A 20,760-nucleotide genomic window follows, 5' to 3' on the forward strand; every position below is an offset into this window, starting at 1 on the left:
AGTACTCTGAAAATGTTTCTAAATGTATTGTTATAGTGATTGGATACTTCATCATCATCTCTTTTAAAAATACATGAGAAGTCAGACATTTTTCATTTCTTTTTTTTTCTCTTTGAACTTATATTTCCATTCTACTTCTCTTACAGAATTTCAGCACAATTATATTCTTATGGCTGACAGTCTTTTATGTACCATCCTATCATACTTCTCTCCAACAAAACTACATAAAATGAACTTATTTCTAAAATTTCCTGTGACCACAGACTCTAGTTTAAGGATTATTTTGTCTGGATTTATATCATAATAACTAGTATACAATTAACCAAAACAAATACTGATTTTTTTTGTGTGTGTGCTGAGTATCATACCCAGGGCCTTGTGCATGCAAGGCAAGCACTCTACCAACTGGGCTATATCCCCAGCTCCTGATTTTTAATAAGTAATAAGGAAGTATAGAAATAAAATTCATCTCTTTTTTTTTAAATTGTGGTACTGAGGACTGAACCTAGGGGTACTCTACCACCGAGTTCCATCCTTATCCCTTTTTATATTTTATTTTGAAAAAGGATCTTGCTAAGTTGCTGAGGTTGACCTCAAACTTGGGATCCTTCTGCCTCAGCCTTCAGAGTAGCTGGGATTGCAGGTATATGCCATTGCACCTGGCAATAATGTGTATCTCTTAAAGAAATGAAGTGTTCCTCCACCCCAGTTAGTTCATGTGTCCATGAATGAATAGAATATTATTTATTGCTAGAAGGAGACAAGATTCAACGTTATTTCTCTTTCTTTCTCTCTGTTTTAATTGATACCAGGGGCAAGCTCAGAAATCTTTTTCACATAATTATAAAGGAATACAGGGACTTTTGTGATAGCAACGTCACTCAACTGTGTAAATTCCTTTTGAATTACATACCAATATGAGTAGATAATTAAAACCCCAATATATGACAACTAGAATGGATTGTCCTTCATTTTGAATGACAGCAGAGAACTGGAAGCCATTTGATTTACCCAGTCATGAGATTACTCTCCTGACACTAGGATTTAGATTGTCCCTTCATTGCACCAAGCATTTTGTCCCCAAGTCTCTGCACCAGGCTAAGATTTGGGATGGGTAAGTGTACCTTTCTTTTAAGGAAATAGAGGAAGGGAGGGGGGCCATGAAAGGGAGGCAGGTTCACATGCATGGGCTCAATAGACCATCTATACAAGAAGGCTCTTGCGAAAGTTAAGAACTTGTCATGTGATTCTCAAAATGAGCCAGGGCAAAACCTGCATCCTTTGGAAAAATCTTCCCGTATCCTCCCCACCCCCCGGGGCACCTGTACCCTCAGTTGGACTGGTCCATTGCTACACTGGTAACAAAGGAGGGGAAGGCGAAGGGCTGCAGGTTCTGAAGGGCTGTTTGTAGGAGGGAAGGTGCTTAAGTAACCACGCCCCCTCAGGTGTGGCCTTATCCCAGCAGGGTCTTTCCTCAGAGAGGGCAAAAGCAATAGTGAGCTGATAACCTGCTGCTGTCTGTCTCTTCAGACCCAGACTTCTCTCAGAGCCTGCCTTCTCCTTTGGACCAATTTGAGCTTGGAAAGCAGTTCTCCCATGCGGGGCTCTGGAGGGCAGGGTGCCGTCCACTCCAGACTAGTCAGAGAGCAGCAGAGAGGAGTCAACTAGAGCCAGGAAATCTAGAGTCTTGTTGGACCCTTACATGAGTGCAAGCCTTCTTCCTTTGCTAGTTTTCCTCTCCTTGCCATCCTGAGTGTGCTCATTGGGGTGGGGGTGAACTTTGCTGGCCTCTGAGGCACCGTTGTGCCATTAGAAAAAGGCCCCTTTTAGGCAGATGCAGTACCATGAGCCCAGGGGATGGGGAGCACAAGACACCTTTGTACTAAGAAAAAGGCTCCCCTTCTTCCTGACAGACGATGCAGCCAGTGCTGAGAGGCATGGCCTACCCAGGGGAGGGTGGTTGTATTTCAGCCCCCCCTTGTCCCCTCAGCTGGACACCTTTTGGTGTTGCACAACTTGAACCATTTGGGTGTTGTCCTTGCTGCTCTGCTTTTGAGCACGCTGTTCTACCTCTGGAGTGCTGTCCCTCTAGCTAGATTAACTGATGCTGCCCCATCCTTTGAGGTCCAGTTCTGGCTTCCCCAGCCCACAATCACCTCTGCCTTCTGAGCCTTCCTGTGGTACTTTGAGTCTATAGGCATTGATTACCCTGGAAATGGTGGGGCCTCTAGAGCAGTGTTTCCCAACTGAGGGGGACAGTGAACTTCTGGGGGCATTGGGCAGTGTCTGGAGATATTTTTAGTTGTCCCATCTGGGGCAAGGAGTCTGCTGTTGGCATCTATTAGGAAGAGGCTGCCAATGTCCAAAGTACAGGGCAAAACAAAACAAACAAAACCTAAAAAACAAAACAACAACAACAACAACAACAAAACAACGAAGCACAGGGCTGTCCCCCAACACACCAATACAGCCACCACACAAAGAGTTATCTGGTTCCAAATGTCACTCATGCCAAGGTTAATTCTGGGCTAAAAACTCTAGTCTTCAAAACACTTTCTTATCTACCTTAAATTACATTTGTGTGTGTGTGTGTGTGTGTGTATTGTGTTTTAACGGGTCAGTGTTAATTCTTCAACCAGATGGTGACTTCTTCAAGGCCAGACCATGTGTCTTGCTGGTCTCTATCCCTGAGGGCCCTTTAAGCACCACATCCCCCAGTGTTTATGGACACTCAGGAAAGATGTAGAAAAAGGATGGACAGACATTCTCCGGCCTGCCCCTCTCAGACAGTTCTCATGAGCTTCTTTGGGAATTTCCTGCCAACTGGACTCTGTGACATCCGATCTTTAAAAAATAAGTCAGGAGAGCCCAGCAGACCCAGAATTCCTTGGTACGACTCATAGAACCACCCCTGCCTCAGTCAGTGCCTCACTATGTGTCCAAATCCTTGGGCTCAGCCGAGAAGAGAGAAGACCTGGATGAGAGGAACCACTACTCTTCAAGGTTGCTGGCAGCCACGGGTCAGCTTTCTCTTTAGCCCAGAGCAAGAAATCTATAAATTGTTCTCAAATCTGTAAATGTGGCCTGGGAAAACCTCACACCGTGATTCACTAAAAAGAAAAGCTTGGATAAGTTTCTCTCTTAAACATAGCACCTCCCAGCAGATCGGCTCCTAACCTTGGTGGGGTCCCAGAACAAGAGGACAAAGGGAGGTCCACAAACCCTTTGTTCGAGTATGTTACAACTATAAAGTGAACTAAAAACCTCCAGTGTTCTGTCTCTGTCTTGACAAATTAGTCTTCCTAATGGCCTGAAGGTCAAGTTTGAATTTAGAATTCTCAGACTTCACATATTCCTTGCTGGAAATTGGTGGTTGTAGGGAGAACTGGCTCCAGGCCCCCTTCCTACCTGCTCCCTGCCTACACTCACAGCTAGGGGCCTGCCCTCCTCTCCTCTGGCCCTCGGTCCTGCCTGGTCCTTGGAGGCCGTTTATCCAGGCATCCAGCCTACATATCCAAGTTCCCCAGCCTCCCTACCAATGTCTACTCACTGGTAATTCACTCTTCCCTGGGGAGGATGAGGTGGGGAACAGGCTGTCAGGTCTTAAAAACAGGTTCTAAGTATTTGGGGTAAGAAATTCCAGGGTTCTGTAGGCTCAGAGTAAGGTCTAGGAAGAAGAAAGTGTGAGCATACACTGAGTCCCTTAGTTTCCTTATCCCATTGAGAAGGACAAGGCAGGAGAAGCTGGAGCAAGGGCTTCTTAAAGCCTCTTAAAGTACCAGCCCAGAGTACAGTCTCTCTTGTCCAGTTCTGAGGCCAGCACTGCCTCCCAGAGTGGCAGCTGTCATGTGCCTGGGCTTTTGGAGGGTGACACCCTCGCTTTGCCACACCACACACAGACTGGGCAGGAACCTCAGAGCCTTGTTGCCTTGTTTTTATTTTATTTTGTATTTTTGTTTTGGTTTTAAACAGCTTGATTAAGAAATAATTCATCTGCAAAGTGCCTGTTCAGTTCCTTTGACCCTTTACTGATTAGGTTTAGTGTTTTTTTGGTGTTAAGTTTTTTGGGTTCTTTATCTATCCTGGGGATTAATGCTCTGTCTGAGGTACAGGTGGCAAAGATTTTCTCCCATTCTGTAGGCTCTCTCTTTACATTCTTGATTATTTCCTTTGCTGTGAAGAAGCTTTTTAGTGTGATGTCATCCCATTGATTGATTCTTGATTTTACTTCTTGTGGTTTAGGAGTCTGCTTGAGGAAGTCTGTTCCTGAGCTGACATGATGAGATTTGGGCCTTCTTTTTCTTCTAGTAGGCACAGGGTCTCTGTTCTAATGCCAAAGTCCTTGATTCACTTTGAGTTTCGTGAAGGGTGAGGTAAAAGGGTTCAAGTTCAATCTACTACATTTGGATTTCCAGTTTTCCCAACACCATTTGTTGAAGAGGCTATCTTTTCTCCAGTGTATGTTTATGGTGCCTTTGGCTAGTATAAGATAACTGTATTTAGGTAGGTATGTCTCTGTGTCTTCTGTTCTGTTCCACTGGTGTTCAATTCTATTTTTGTGCCAATACCACACAGTTTTTGTTACTATAACTCTATAGTACAATTTAAGGTCTGGTATTGTGATGCTTCCTGCATTATTTTTCTCGATATGGGTTGTTTTGGCTATTCTGGATCTCTTATTTTTCCAAATAAATGTTACGGCTGATTTTCCTATTTCTATATGAAGAAAATCCTTGTAATTTTAATGGGAATTGCATTAAATCTGTATATTACTTTTGGTAGTATGGCCATTTTGACAATATTAATTCTGCGTATCCAAGAACATTGGAGTCTTTCCATTTTCTAAGGTCTTCTTCAATTTCTTTCTTTGGTGTTCTGTAGTTTTCATTGTAGAGGTCTTTCACCTCTTTTGTTAGATTGATTTCCAAGTATTTTATATATATTTTAGAAGCAATTGTGATAGTTTTCCTTATTTCTCTTTCAGCTGATTGAGCACTGATATATAGGAATGCAGCTGATTTATGGGTGTTGATTTTATATCCTTCTACTTTGCTGAATTTGTTTATGTGTTAAATAAGCTTCTTGGTGGAGTTTTTTGGGTCTGTCTTCTAAATATTGAATCATGTCACGGGCAAATAGGGATAGTTTGAGCTCTTCTTTTCCTATTCATATCCCTTTAATTTCTTTCTTTTGTGTAATTGCTCTGGTTAGAATTTCCAGGACTACGTTGAATAGGAGTGGTGAAAAAGGACATCCCTGTCTTGTTCCAGCTTTTAGAGGGAATGCTTTCAATTTTTCTCCTTTTAGAATGACTCGGCTTTGGGTTTAGTATATATAGCTTATATGAGGTATGTTCCTACTATCTCTAGTTTTTCTAGTGTTTCGAACATGAATGGATGCTGAATTTTATCAAATACTTTTTCTGCATCTATTGAGATAATCATGTGGTTTTTGTTTTTAAGTCTATTGGTGTGATGAATAACATTTATTGATTTCCGTATGTTGAACCAACCTTGCATCCCTGGAATGAACCCCACTTGATCATGGTGCACTATTTTTAAAATATGCTTTTGTATGCAATTTGCCAAGATTTTACTAAGAGTTTTTGTATCTATGTTCATCACGGATATTGGCCTGAAGTTTTCAGAAATACAAATGGTTAACAAATATATGAAAAAATGTTCAACATCTTTAGCAATTAGAGAAATGCAAATTAAAGCTACACTGAGATTCCATCTCATTCCAGTCAGAATGGCAATTATCAAGAATATAAGTAACAATAAATGTTGGAGAGGATGTGGAGAAAAAGGTACGCTCATACATTGCTGGTTGGGATGCAAATTGTTGCAACCACTCTGGAAAGCAGTATGGAGAGTCCTCAGAAAACTTGGAATGGAACAACCATTTGACCCAGTTATCCCACTTCTCAGCTTATACCCAAAGGACTTAAAATCAGTATACTATAGTGACATAGCCACATCAATGTTTATAGCAGCTAAATTCACAGTAGCCACGCTATGCAACCTAGGTGCCCTTCAACAGATGAATGGATAAAGAAAATGTGGTATATATACACAATGGAAATTACTCAGCTATAAAGAAGAATGAAATTATGCACCGCATGTATGTATAATATGTCAAGCTACACCCTACTGTCATATATATCTAAAAGCAACAAATAAAAAAGAAATAACTCATATGCCATATAATTTCACTTATTTGAAGTGTACAATTCAATGACTTTTAGTATATTCAAACTTGTATGGCCAACTTCCATTACAATTAATTTTAGAATATTTTATCATCCCAAAGGAAACCCCACACCCTTTAGCTGTTACCACCTCCACCCCCACACAAACCTATCTCCCTGTCACCCTGGTCCTAGGCAACCACTAATAACTTTCTACTTATAGATTTTCCTGGATATTTCATAAATGGAGCCATACAATATGTGGCCCTTTGTGCTTGGCTTCTTTGACTTAGCATAATATTAAACCTTGTTTTCAAGGTTCATCCATGGTGTAACAGGAATCAGTGCTTTATTCTTTTTTATTGCTGAATAATATTTTATAATGTGGATATCCCACATATTGTTTATCTACCCATCAGTTGGTGGGTGTTTGGATTGCTTCTAGGCTTTTCTTGGACCCTCCTGTGAGCGCAGCTTACAGTATGTTGGCAGTGCACACACACACTGGCCTGTGGAGTTGCCCCTTGGGCATCACCTCTTAGCCAGTCCCTGCCACTATTTCCCTTGGCCCCATTGTCAATAGTCCATCCTCCATGGAACTAGAGCAGGCCTGTTTTCTCTCAAGAAGTGAGGAATGGCTCCTTTCCCTATAGAAGGGTACGAGTTCTCGCATGTGTCCCTGATAGCATCTCCCTGTGCCCCTGGAACTCCCTTGTTCAGGGTCAACTCCACGTCTTTCTCTGTGTAATTCTCTGGGAGCAGAAGGTATGATATCTCCTTTATCAGCTGTTGCAGAGACCAGGTGACAACTCATGTAATGGGAAAGTCCTTGTATGACTCAGAGCTTTTGATTGCAAATGACAGAAAGCCAATTCAATCAAAGTTTGAAAAAAATGGAAGCTGAAAAACTTAGGAATGTCTTTTATTTCAGGTGGATCCAGGGGCTCAATGAAGACTCCTTTCTCCCCTGATCTGATCTATGTCTTTCCATTTCTTGGCTCTGTGTTCTCTCTGTTGGCTTCATTCTCAGGGAGGGTTTCCCCAGGTGGAACAGGGCTGCCACAAGTAGCTCCAAACATATATTTTTTACCAGATTATGAGTTCATCTTTCTCAAGAGTTCCAGCAGAAGGTCCTATGTTTGAGATTCATTGGTCAGGCTTAGGTCATGTGACCACACCCGAACCAATCATTTTGACCAGAAGATGGAATGTTTTGATTGGCCATGTCTGGGTCCACCTCTTGACTGGAATTTAGTTCACTGGAATCTCATGAACTAAGATGGAGGAAGAAGGAGCTCCTGAAAAGAAAATCAAGGGAAAACAAAAGTTGGACACACACAGCAAATGTCACTGGAATCAACCCAGGATATGGCCTAGCTGGGGTCTTACAGAGCCAGATATGCCTAAGCTGTAGTATGGACATCCCCAGACCAAAACTGAGATCCATGCATCATATGATGATAACCTCCTTACAAGAGTCTAAAAATTGATGGCCAAGATATTGAACCTCCTAATGAGGATTTATAACTGAACGTGAACAAAGTCTTGGTCCAATAAATATTGCCCTAATGGTGAAATCATAGTTTTTATGGCAGGACAGGGAAGAAAATATTTTGAACCCAGCAGGACTTTTGGAGACCCAAAGGCTCACTAAATAGGTACCCATTCATCTCACTTGTTTTTAAGATCTAACATCCTTGACTTAATTTCATAGTAATTACTTCATGTCAGCAATGAGCTGCGTCAGGTGGGGGAGGTATGAGAGGGGCTGCAGAATCCTTGATAAAGGTCAAGGGTGCAGGGGTTGAAAGGAGCAGTGCAATAGGCTCTTCCCCGAAATCCTCCCTCATTCGCCCCCTCCCTTTCTTGTTCCTTTGTTACCATGGCAACTAATGATGTTCCCTCCTCCTCTTCCCCGCTCTGGCTCCCTCAGATCCCCAAGTCCCACCAGTCTTTGTCTGACCAACTTCACTGAGCAGTTACCAGCCCCTTCCCAGATCACTCAACCTGGGTAGCCAGCTTAATTCTTTTGACTTCCACCCTAACATGCTCCTCTGCTTTGCACCTTCCTTAATCTTGATCTAGGGTTTAGCTACATTCCCATCTCCCTTCAAGAAGTTGTATGAAAATTAGATTTTTGCCACTCTAACCTGATTTGAAATACATTAGGAGATCTGTCTCTTGGAACACTTCAAGGTGAGGCAATTTGGGATGGGAAGAAGCATCCCTTCCTGCTGCTTCTGGGCTTCAACATTGTTAGGGAGTGAATCACGTTCTATTTTTGTACTGCAAGTGTTTTCTGTTTAAAGAAATCCCCCAGCATGTCTCTGAGTGAAACAGAGACTCTATCATAAAAGAAATAACATCTCAAGTTCAGAGATTGTGAGCCTGTGGCCCTGACGGCTTTTGGTAGGTTCATAGAGTGGCCAAAGAAAATGGAACCAACATTTAAAACCCAGCAGGTATCACATGAAAGCCTGGATTTCTGGCTACTGTTGACTTGGGCATGGGGCCGGCACCTCCACATGGTGAAGGTGGGTAGGGGCCTCGAGTGGGGGCTGCCTACTTTAACTGGCTCTTCATTTTCTGTCAGCTCTACCTGGCCAGCTTGCCTTAATTATCTGACCCACCTGAGCCCTCCTGGCAATGAGTGACCCTTGCCCTGATGGTTCTGTTTCGATCTTAGGATTGTCCTGTAGTATATGAGGTTTGCTTAGGGCAGTCTCCTGGAGTTCCTCTTAAGTTAACCTGACGAGGTGAGCTTTCTACTACCCATGGTGCTTTCAGAGTCTTCCAGTCAAATATCATTTTCTAGGAACCAACTCAGGCTGGCTCATAACATGTATGTTATGTGAGGATAAAGAAATTTGCCAGAAGGGAAAGTCGGTGAGAGTGAACTCAGATTTCTCTCTTGCCCTAATTACTATACCTGATCCTATCTAATAATGGGCCATAGCATCCTGGTCTTCAGAAAAGAAGGAAGAGCCCTGTCCCCAGGCTGCCAGTTACAGACTCACTGTCCTGACTAGGGAACCTGGTAGAGAATGTGATATGGGGCACAGAGGAACCAATTTAGGCCTATAAGCATGGCATTCCTGTCGATCAAAAAGGTTTTACACCCTTTTGAGTTGTGTAGAAAAGATGTGCCCGTGAGTGAAGATGTGCCTTCTAATCCCTTTCAAGGACACTATTATGGTTTATATCTGAGGTGTCCCCTCAGAGCTCAAGTGTGAGACAAGGCGAGAAAGTTTAGAGGTGAAATGATTGAGTTATGAGAGCCTTAACCTAATCAACGAGTGAATCCACTTGAATGTATTAACTGGGTGATAACAGTAGGCAGGTAAGGTATGGCTGGAAGAGGTTGCCCACTGGGGTCATGCCTTTGGGGGTATATATTTTGTCCCTGGTAAGCACAGTTTTCTCTGCTGCTTTGATGCCATGTCCTGGGCTGCTTTCCTCCTCTACACCCTTCCAACCATGATGTTCTGCTTCATCTCAGGCCAAGAACAATGAAGTTGTCTGACTATGGACTGAGACCTCTGAAACCAAGAGCCCACGAAGAAACCTTCCCTCCTCTAACTTGTTCTTGTCAGCTTTTTTGGTCACAGTGGCAAAAAGCTAACTAAAACAGACATGTTTCTCTCCTCAGCCTTCAGTGAGGGGAAATGGGAGAATTAGAGTAAAGGGTAGGCTTACAGGTAGAACAACTTTGAAAGCTTCTGCTACCCTAGGACACTTACAGAGAGACGGATTGTGTCTACCACCTGAAATAAATAAGTTTCTTCACACGTGAGCCAAGCAGCTCTGAATGTGTGAGCTCAGGCGACTCCCAACCGTCTGGTGGGTGTTACAGGCTAAACTGTGTTCCCCCAGATTCAAATGTTGAATCCTTAGTTCAACTACTGCAGAACTTGACCTCGATTTGGAGACAGGGCCTTTAAAAAAGTGATTAAAATGAGGCCTCAATCCAGTTTGATTGGTGTCCTTATAAGAAGGGGGATTTGCACACACAGAGACACACCGGGGGTGCAGGCACACAAGAAAAACCATGTAGGGACTCACTGAGGTGGTAGCCACCTGCAAGCCCAGGAGAGAGGCCTCAAAAGAAAAGATGAATGTCCGTTGTTTAATCCACCTGGTCTATGGTATTTGTTATGGCAGCTGGAAGAGATTAATACACTAGGATGGGTGACAGTGCTGCTTCCCAGGGTGACCATGGATGAATGCCAAACAGCACACTGGACAGGGTGCAGCACATTCTAAGTATTTGGTAGCGGGCTCGCCCTTCTCCCCTTTCTAGATGCCTGCACAGAATATTAGAGCTCACAGGGCCTTTCTGGCATTGCCTGTTGCATTTTTTCTTTTATTCTATGATGCATTTAGGCAATGGTGAAGCTTTTGCCGACTCTGATGGCCCCCAGCAGTGGGGTGGACTATGAAGCCACACTTTGCTGCTCTGGGCATCTCCAGGGGCCGAAGCCAGAGCAGGGTGTTCAGAGAAGAGTTGCCTGTGGAGGATATGTATCTGGCACTGACACTTTCTGAGGTGGAGGGAACCCTGCCCACCCCACCTCCTCTACCCAGGGTCCCCTTGCTCAGCACTTTCTGTACAGCTTCCTGATGGCTCTCTTCCAAGGTTTTCTGCCCCAGGATCTTACAAAGGCCCCTTTGATGAAAACTTTGAGTCAAAGTGACTGTGCCATTTGATACAGGAGGCTCGAGAGGGTAAAAAGTGTAGCTTTCTTCTCCTATTTTTGGATTTTCTAATCCACAGAAAAATGGTCAGCTGAATGGGTCTAGGGGCGGAAGCCAGGAAGGAGAGGAAATGCCACCAAGCGGAGACTTCCCGGCTTCTTTAGCCCTGTGATTAACAGCTGGGAGCCCCTGAGTGTGACCCGATTACCAAGAGATGCCTCCTGCCTGGCAGATTCTGCTTCCAGATCTGGGGAGTGTAGGAAAGGCTGCTTGACTTGGATGGGTTTTGCCCCATGCCTCAGACCACCAGACTCAGTGTCCTGTACCCCTGGGCCCACTCCAGTGGTCCCTATCTTTCTCATTATGCTCAGAACTGGCTCCCTCCCTCCTTTTGATGGAGTGGGGGCCAAGGACAGTTTCTCTCAGAGTGGGATTTAAGAGTCCCCAATCCCACAGTCTCCTTCATCTACTCCCAGGGCTTGTAGCATAAGCATGCAGGGGTATAGTTGAGCATGCAGGGGTACAGGTGAGCATTCAGGGATATAGTTTGGCTTAATGCTCTACTGTCACTCTCTGGAAATTATGGTTTTTGTGTGTGATATTGGGGATTGAATCCATGTGCACTCTATCACTGAGCTCCATTCCCAACATTCCCAGCCCTTTTTATTATTTTGAGATAGGGTCTTGCTAAAAGTTGCTGAGGCTGGCCTTGAACCTGCAATCCTCCTGCCGCAGCTTCCTAAGAAGTTGCTGGGACCACAGGGGTGCAGCACCATGCCTTGACATTCTTTATATAGAGTTATGAACAAGGGGCCCTGCATTGCCTTCTTGTACTGAGCCCCACAGATTCTGGAGCCTATCTTTCCACCTCACCCAGTTTTTGAAATTCAGATGGTCAGTCACTTCTCTTCCCAGCTCATCTCCTGCCAATCCCTCTCTTCTGGGTAACCCGCCTTCACGCTGGTCTTTGGCCTCATTATCACAAGGCTGGTCAATACAATCCTGGGAGGGCTGACATCTCCCACTGCAGGTCTTTTGTGGGGATTTCCCCAGTGAACCTGGGCCACTCTGGTTCTCTCTGAGGAACAAATAATGCCTACCCCTACACCATCTGTGATCCCCTCCTATTTTAGCTGAGGGACCTGCAAGTCCAAAGCCTGTCCTCCATTTGTTCTTGGAGCCCACAAAGCCTCGGAGGGTGCTTAATAAATACTGACTAATGAACCTACCACTGCTGTTCCTTTGGCTAATTAAATCTAAATAAGTCACAGCCTTTGAATTATGCAACAAGGCACGGCCAAAACAGCTTAAAAATGTGAGTCCTAGGTTTTCTGCTGCGCCCTGTGGAAAAATCCCGTCTTTTAATCATGCTTATCCTTCCTAGGAACAGTGGCGACCTTTAAATAATGAATGAATGTATATTAGCAAGATTTTCCCTAAGCCACACACAAGAGCCGGATCAAAACAGGGCAAAAGGCAGACACAGGCCTGGAGGGGTTCCAGAACTTCATGGTGATTCCTGGGGTGCCAGTTGAAATCACTTGGCTTCTCAGAAGCCCTGAGCAAGCACAGGTGAATGAGCGCAGAGGGGTGGGGTGCTGCTTACGGTCTTAGCGTCCTGACGTCACACAGCAAGCTTCTGCTGTCCTTTGTTGGTGCCTGGTGTTGATGGAGACTTTCAGAGCACCTCTAAGGTGCCTTACTCAGTACTGTCCCTCTCCTCCTTTTCTGTCTTGACCCCTCTTATCCTCCCAGAAGGCCCTTGAGGCCGAGAGCAGTGCCCTCACAGCAGGGGGCTGGTGGGATGAAGTCTCATCACTGGAACAGCCTTCCCAGCCTGGATGGTGCCTATGAATTGCCAGGGAGATTGTCAAAATGCATCTGATTCAGTGGGTCTGGAGCGAGGCCTGGGACACTGCATTCCTAAGTGGCTTCCCAGGAAATCCTGAAGCTGCTGATCCACAGACCCCATGTTGAAGAACAAGAAGTTAGCTTTTCAACTGTGGTTGTACATTAGAATCCACTGGGGCACTTTCAAACACTAGGCTTTGGTCCTTATTTCTTTACTTTTGCACTGAGTTAGAGTCTAGATAATTTATAGGTCACTCAAATGAAGAAAACCTAGTAGTGAACTGCTAAACTGGGATCAGGGGTCTTTGGAACCAAGCCTGCTTCCCTGCCTGCCTAGAGATGTCAGCTATCTCCTGACTCTAGCCTGTCCCTGGGCTTTGCAACCTGAGATTCCACTTGGGGGGCAAGCAAGATTCACCATCTTTATCTCCCTATGCCTGCCCTGAAATTTTACTATTGGCACTTCATTATTTGGGCTAAAGCTGAGTGTAATGAGTTCCACGTGTTACAGTCTTTAGCATCTCAGTGTCAGGGAGCTGAGCAAATCCCCCAACTGGGCCTGGATTGTGTCCTGTGGGATCTGGGATCAAGAGAGGGAGGGATGCTTGACTTCAATTTGCTTCCTCTTGCAGCTTTGTAAGGGCACAGAGAAGCATGTCTTTCCAAGTCCCCAGGCAAGGCCACTGGCCTGTTCGTGGAGGTCATGAGACCTCAGGCAGAGGTCAGGAGGGTTGAAGACAGAGTGGCTCCAGGCGTGTGTCCAGGGAAAACCATGACCTCCCCGCTGTGGCATGCGGTTGTGGCCTGTGGTGCTCCTCCTGAGACTAGCTGCAGCTGTGCTCCACCCACTTGTTCAACCCCAGGAAGAATCAGGCTCTGCAGCTCCAGGAGTTGGAGCTGGGTCTTAGAAAGTAGGAATGGTGAACAGAGTTATTTGCTTATGTAATATCTCCCACACCCCATACTATCAGAATTGTAATTTTGTTCAAAGCTGCAACAGTGCCCAAGCAAAACATTATCTTAGATGCAATGCAGTATACTTATCTATGAAATGGTGATAATATACATTGCTGTCTCCCAGGATTTTGGCAAAGATAGCTTCCATCATAAGCATTGACCAGGGTTCCTGGTGCATTAGTGGTGCCCAAGAAGTGCTTGAGTGTTTAATGTCTTTCATTCTCTCTCTCTCCCTCTCTCTCATTTTCTTGCTTTGCATTTCAACCAGGTGACCTGTACTAATTTTCAGGGTTGACCAAGAATTGTTCTCATTTTCTTAGCGGGCGGATCTTAGACTGTTGTCTTCAGTTTTCAAACGCAATAGCAAAGATAGAGGAAAAGAGTTCACGTCTCTGGCTATGGGTGTGAGATGCCATGCTAACTTAATTATTCAAGAGAGTTAACTAAATATTGCTCTAAAGATTTTTAAGGAAAATGGAAGTGTTTCTATTTAGTGATACTGGCAACAGGAGGATTGACTGAATGGCTGCATAGCACTTGGGTTTTTTTTACTTTTTGGTTTTTTGTTTTACAAATTCCTATTTCTGTCTGTGATGACCAGATGAACTCTTTGCTATTGCAATCTCCTCCTTTTTCTCTCAGCTCAATTCCACACCAGAAAGCAGGATCAATTGTGAGACTTGACCCATAGCAAAAAGTGCTAACATAGAAAATTTAACGAGAAGTGACAGTTTTACCACTTGAGTTAAGTACCTGTCACACACAGTGATCCACGGTGGTGGATGCATTGAATTGGGTGGAAAATGAGAAACCGACATTAATGATGCTAATTTATAACAGCAGTGCAGCCCCAAGTAGGTTTCTTTTTTACACTGAGTGTCAGTCAGAGCCCAACCAGACAGAAACTTATTCTTTGGTCCCTCTTAAGGCAGATCCCTATGTGGGAGACGGGAAGGGGGTCAATATAGACTTCCCTGAGTGCTCAGCTGTGCCCAGCCTTGTTTGGTTTGCTGCATTATTGCCACATTAAAGTCTCCTGTGTATTAACTACCCACCTTGCTGGGCCTGGGTGGCAGCTGACAGTCGGAAAGCAGGTGTGCCTCCGAGAAGAAGGAAGAGGGCGGCAAGTGGAGTTGAACTCCCCTTCTTTGTGGCGCACATGCTGAACAACTTCTTGTCCTGCCTCCTTCTGAGCCTTCTAATGTCCACAATGGTCCTTTGGGTTGCTGCTGCATGTTTATTTGGTGGGGGGGGGGGGGGTGGTGGGAGCTGGGGTAAACATCTCTGTTGCTAACAGCTGCTTATTTGCTTTGCATCTGTGGGTTTGTAAGCTAATATATTGGTTTCTGAGTTAGCATCTCTACATTTTTGCAAGTCTGAGTGCTTGGGCTGGTTGTTGGGGGGCACCTCAGGTTGTGTGTGTGTGTGTTGCTTTCTTTTTTCCTCCCCCTTTTTGCTTTTTAGTAGAGGACCGCTGATAACTTCCTCTGGGCCCCCTCAAGTGCTTAATTCTTCTTTATTATGTCCCTAGGAGTGTGCCCCACCTGCCTTACCAATGGGATGCCCTGCTGCTTAGTGATAATGATGCTCCTTCCCACCAGGTTCTGAGAAGCCCATCCTGAGCTCTCTGGGGATTGGCATCTCTTCTTTACAATCAGATATTGTCTAAAGACAGGCTCCCAGTCTGCATGGCTGACTGTGTGCTGCTCTGCTTCAGGCCCAGTGCTAAAGGGACCTTGCCAGTGTTATCCTGACATGTTTGCAAAACAGCCTGGTAGTCTTGGCTCCTGTATAAGTGTCTTATTGCTGCTGTAACAGACTACCACAAACTTGGGGGCTTAAAACAACATAGGTTTATTATCTTTCAGTTCTGTAGGTTAGAAGTCTAAAGTCGGCTGGTTGGGCTGGTTTACTCTAGAGGCTCGAGGAAAGAATCCATATTCTTATTTTTTTCCAGTTTCTGGAAACTGTACACATTCCTGGACCTGTGGCCCCTGCATTACTCTGACCTCTGCTTCAGTGGTTGGTCACTTTCCCCTCACACCCTGCTGCCTCACTTATAAGGATGATATTACATTGTGTCCATCTGGATAATCCTGGGTCATCTCCCCATTTCAAGACCCTTAATTTAATGTGTCTCAAAGTCTCTTGCCGTGCAAGGTAACAAATTCACAATGCTGGGGTTTTAGACATAGACGTCTTTGCTGGAGGGCAGGGGGAGCTATCCTCAAACCTACGACAGGCTCCCTACATGTCAGAAAATTATGAATGTGTATAGATGTGGTGGAACCCAAGCCAGCTTGGCCATAGTGTGAGTCTATGATTCTGGAAAAGCTTTCTGAACCTTTCTTCCCCACAGATACCTTCCTAACCTTCTGAAATCCTGATGGGCATAGCATGGTTATCCACAGTGAGAACCAGGCTCAGGGCCAGGGGCTGGGACATGTTTCTTCATACTTAGGTGTCAAAGGCTGACAGCTGAGCCTGTCCTGAGGGCAGGTTCTGATGGAAAGAGGCACTATGTAGGAAGATCAGCCAGGGAGGCTGGGCGTAACTTGGATCCTAATAGCACTCAATCATGGGGGTCCCCAGTGATGGAGAGAGCAAAGGCACTTGGAAGTAGGACCACAAAGTTTTAATCAAACACAGCAAAATGGCCGCGATGCAGAACAGGTAGTGCTTGGAGAAGAGAAAGAAGACCATCTCCTTGGTGACGTAGATTATGTGTATAAAGATGAAGCAGTACAGGAACATGGCAAACTGGTTCTGGGGGAGCAGGAGGTCCTGGAGGCCTCCCGAGAACTGTGGGGGAAAGAAGACAGTGGAGCTGGTGCCACTTCCTGAACGTGACTTCGTTATCAGCCTCACCTAAGGAAAGGGTAATAGCACTCCCTTCCCAAAAGCATGAGGAAGAGAAGGAAAAAATAATGAGACAATTCCTGGTCAGGTCACTGGCACATAGAGGGAACTCATTCATTTTCCCATCTCGAGTCTGCCTTATTCCTCCTGGCAGGGGCCCCAGGCCAACACCTCATTTCCTCTTCACACCCCACACTGTGCATTGGAGCACACGTGAGCAATTTCTCTCTCAGTCCAAGATTTTCAGATTTGAACTCTGGGTTTTGGGAGTATTCTCTGGACATCTGGATATCAACCTAGATTTCTCGACAGGCAGAATGAGAAGGCATCCCTGAGGTATGGATGACTGTTTTTTGACTCCCTGGGTCCTGGAACATACCACATGGTCCAATCCATTGGTATGTTATTTAGTGCAGGGTTTTGTCTCTTGTGGGGGCAAGTGCTGAGAGATGAGCCCTAGGGCCTCCTTACACTCACAGGGCAGGCACTGGGTTTGAGAAAAGCAGCTTGAGTGATTTGATTCTGCCTCTAAGTTGCTCTTTTCTGGAATCTGTATAACTGGGATCTGACAGACCTATTTTAACTGTAGAGAGCATCAGTGTATAAGTAAAGCAAAGCTGATACAATGACTCTGATCTGCAGTTAAGGCATCAGACATGGTTTATTCTTTAAAATATTTTTTAAAAATCGTGTCATATTTTTAAAAGCAGCAGATAACAAGGACTGAACTAGCAATAAACTAGCAATAAACACACTCAAAGAAGAATTTTCAATGTAATGAAATCTACCCATTCAACCATCTTCCTTCCTAGCCTCTCAGAAAAAGAAAAGAGGGGAAGATCCGAAGCTTACAAGTAAAACACTTTGGGAAACTATTACTAATGATCTGAGGGCTTGGATACACCAACTGTCGAAACTGCTACAGGGCATATGAGGGCAACTAACCCTCAGAAGGGTTGAGAATGGCTCTGGTGGTGAGCCTCTAAAGTGAACAGGAAGGTTGGAGACCCAAGAAGAAACCCAACATTCTCTTAGCCGGGGCCATGCTCTGCAGACACTGGCTCTGGACTTGTGGGCTCCACCCCTCTCTGCAGTGTGTATGTTTTCAGTCTGAAATGCTGATGGGGTGGGAGGTGGGGTGGTAACTGTGATTTTTAATAACAAAACATGCATTTGTAAAACCCTGTAGACTTTTCAGAACACTTCCAATGGCCTATCTTTTGAACATAAGACAGAGGATGGGTAGGACAGAGGATGGATATACCATGGATTCCCATCTCATCTAGCAAGGAGAAAGATTTTCAAATGAAAAAGGGAAGAATATAGTTAGGAGGAGACAGACCAAAGGCACCAGTACATCACCATACCTACTTTCAGTAGTTTCAGGCTCAAATTTGTGTCAAATTTTATCCTAGGATACCGTGAAAACTTATGAGTTTGAAAATGGAACTTGCAGAATTTAAAAAATATCAGGAAATGTGCCAGAATATTAAATACAGGCACATATTTTCCAGACTTTCAAAAAGGGAGAAAAAGATGGAAATGGAAGTCCTGATTTAATAAGCTTTCTTGGCTCAGTGACATAATTTAATATATAATTAAGAAGGTATTTTGTGAGAGGAAAAAAGATAATTAAGAAGTCAGCATGTGTTCATTGAGAAGAAATCATGTAAAACCAAGTCTATTTTCTGCTTTTTTTTTAAATTGACCAGTCCATTGGAGAAATGCTATAGGTAATATAATATTTTAATTCTGGGAAACCATTTGACAGTGTGTCTTGGGATAGTTTTTTTGGCCAAGCTGGAGAAATATGAGCTGGATAAAATGTAACTCCAGGGTGTTGATTAATGCAACATTGCTAACCTGTAGTGAGATCTTTTAGTGGTATTTACTTTAGATCATATCCTCCTCAACAATTAGAGCAATGACTTGGAGAAAGACAGAAAGCAAGCTTCTCAGAATTGAGGATGACTCAGAGCTGGGAAGCATAGCTAATACATTATATCCCAATAAAATTAAAAAGTGATGAATGTAGGTTGTTGCATTTGGGTCAAGAAGTGAATTGCATGAGTACATAAAAATGGTAATAGCTAACATTTATTGAGTGCTTACCTAATGCATTGTGCTCATTGCAAAGCACCTTACATGCATTCTCTCCTTTAATCCTCATGACCCTACAAGGTAGGGGCCACCTTAGGGATGAGCAAACCAAAGCTCAGTGAGGATGGTTAACTTGCCCAAGGTTAAGTAGCTTACACAAGGTAGAGGCAAGATTTTAACACAGGATGGACTTGAAAGCCCAGGAAATACTGTGTGAAGCAGTAACTCTTTCCTTATGGAGTGCTTATGATGACCTAGCCACTGTGCTAAGCACTTTCCATCCCATCTCATCTCATCAGGCGTTCTTATCCCCGTTTAGTACAGATGAACATTGAGTGTCCATTTCTTGTGAAATTTCAGTTGTCATCCTATAGCAACCACAGCCCTGGTCAGGGAGGTGGCGGGGCTGGACTGTAGGGAGGATGCTGGGTCTAGTCTCCAGTGGTCACACTGTATGAGATGCAAAGAGGAATTGAGAGTGTTGGAAAGTGTTGAAGACTTTCCCCTGAGGCTATCAAAAGGGCTGTTGAGTAGACCCTGTGGTTCCGGGTCCCCTCCTAGCCTTAGAGAGTTGGCTCTCAGCTTAACCTGGAAGCTCCAGCAAAGCCATCTTATGTGGGGTAGTGGTCTCAGTCCATTCTCAGGAAGTGACCCAAGGCAGCAGAGCTGGAGGTGGCCTCTGGGATGGTCATTCCACTCAGTGGAGCCCCTGGATCTCCAGGGTGGGACACACGGCCAACAGGGAGGGTGGACTCACTCCTGCCCTGGAACTGCGGGGTAGCCTCTGTGCCTTCGCCCCTGGTGTCAGCCCTGGCCCCTGGCCCAGTGCCCCTCTCCCCACGTACCGGGCGGGGTGTGGCCTGCTGCTGCAGCTGCTCCATTGCCTCCTCGTGCTGCCGCTGCCGCTCATTCTCCTCATGCAGGTACTTGAGGCGCGTGAGCTCAAACTCCATGCGCACCTTCTCCAGCTCCATCTCCTTGCGCTCTATCCCTGAGGCCTGGGGAAGCTCCTCGGGTTCGGGTCCATCACCCGCCTGGCCCTTGGTGGCAGGTGCAGCATTTGGGGTCACTGACTTAGGGGGCTCTGGGGAACTTCTCTCCTCGTCCGTTTCCATCTCCTCCAGGTAGGAGTCTGGCCTGGGGGACTCTGCCTCCTGGGGCTGGGAAAGGGAAGATGGTGGGGGCCAGTGGGGAGTCAGACCTGACGGCCCTGCCAGCTCCAAGCCACAGTGGACTAGGATGTGGGAAAGTGTCCTGGATTGCAAAGATTCAGACTGTGTGCATTCTTATTAGAAGTGTACGTAGGCAGAGTTATCAGCACCCTAAGGCTGCAAAGGAGGAGGCAAATGCACACAACGGAACCCTGCCCTCAAGTGGCAAGCCCTAGTGATTTTCAAGTCTTCAGGGAGGACTTCCCACTGCCCACACTGTCAGATACAAGGTGTTCTGGGGGTCATAGAAGATTCTCAAACATTCTGAGAATCTAAACCTAGAGGAACCAACAAGAGGGACGGAGTGGGGGGTGGCTTCAAATGAGGACTCAGGTGGGTGAGACCAAAGCCAGCTTCAAGGGACTTAACACTTTTGTGCAGGGCCACCTGGTCCCTAGTGACAGTGGGGGGGCCAGTTATGGGGATTGGTCTTGGTAGCTCTCTGGACCTCAGAGAACTCATCTCTTACCCCCTGTTCCGAGTATCCTTTGTCCCCTGATGGAACCAGCTGGGGCAACCCTCTTACCAATGAAGCCCTGGGCTTCCCCTCAGATGTGGAGTCACTAGGCACCAACTTAGAGAAGTTGGGGCAACTTTCTCCTGCCCCCCGGGTTTCCATCACTTCTCTGTCCTCTGTTGCCATTTAAATAACCACAGTGGTGCCATCTAAGGCCAGAGGACATCTTTTGAGACAGTCACATTTGGCCTCACCAGATTCCACAGCCCAGACGCCATCACAATCCCCTCATAATGATCCACATTCTACCAGTTGCTAAGGCCCCTTTGGTAAAGGGTGTGACACCTTTGAGGTGCCATTATTAAGAACTCTCACCCCTAAGGACTGCTTTGAAAACTGGAATTCCACCCCTTGAAATACAGAATCCCACCATATAAAAC

General features: G+C 45.3%; 1 protein-coding gene across 1 annotated transcript; it reads right to left on the minus strand.

The window, feature by feature from the left end:
* Window positions 1-16,255: 16,255 nt before the first annotated feature.
* On the minus strand, window positions 16,256-20,506 carry Tmem247 (transmembrane protein 247). Its single transcript, XM_015479389.1, has 3 exons — window positions 20,390-20,506; window positions 19,498-19,806; window positions 16,256-16,495 (listed from the first exon to the last, which is right to left on the minus strand). The coding sequence occupies exons 1-3, from the start codon at window positions 20,504-20,506 to the stop codon at window positions 16,256-16,258; spliced, it is 666 nt and encodes a 221-aa protein (XP_015334875.1).
* Between the last annotated feature and the right edge of the window lie 254 nt (window positions 20,507-20,760).

The sequence above is a fragment of the Marmota marmota genome, unplaced genomic scaffold (assembly GCF_001458135.2).
Source record: "Marmota marmota marmota unplaced genomic scaffold, marMar, whole genome shotgun sequence".
NCBI lineage: Eukaryota > Metazoa > Chordata > Mammalia > Rodentia > Sciuridae > Marmota > Marmota marmota.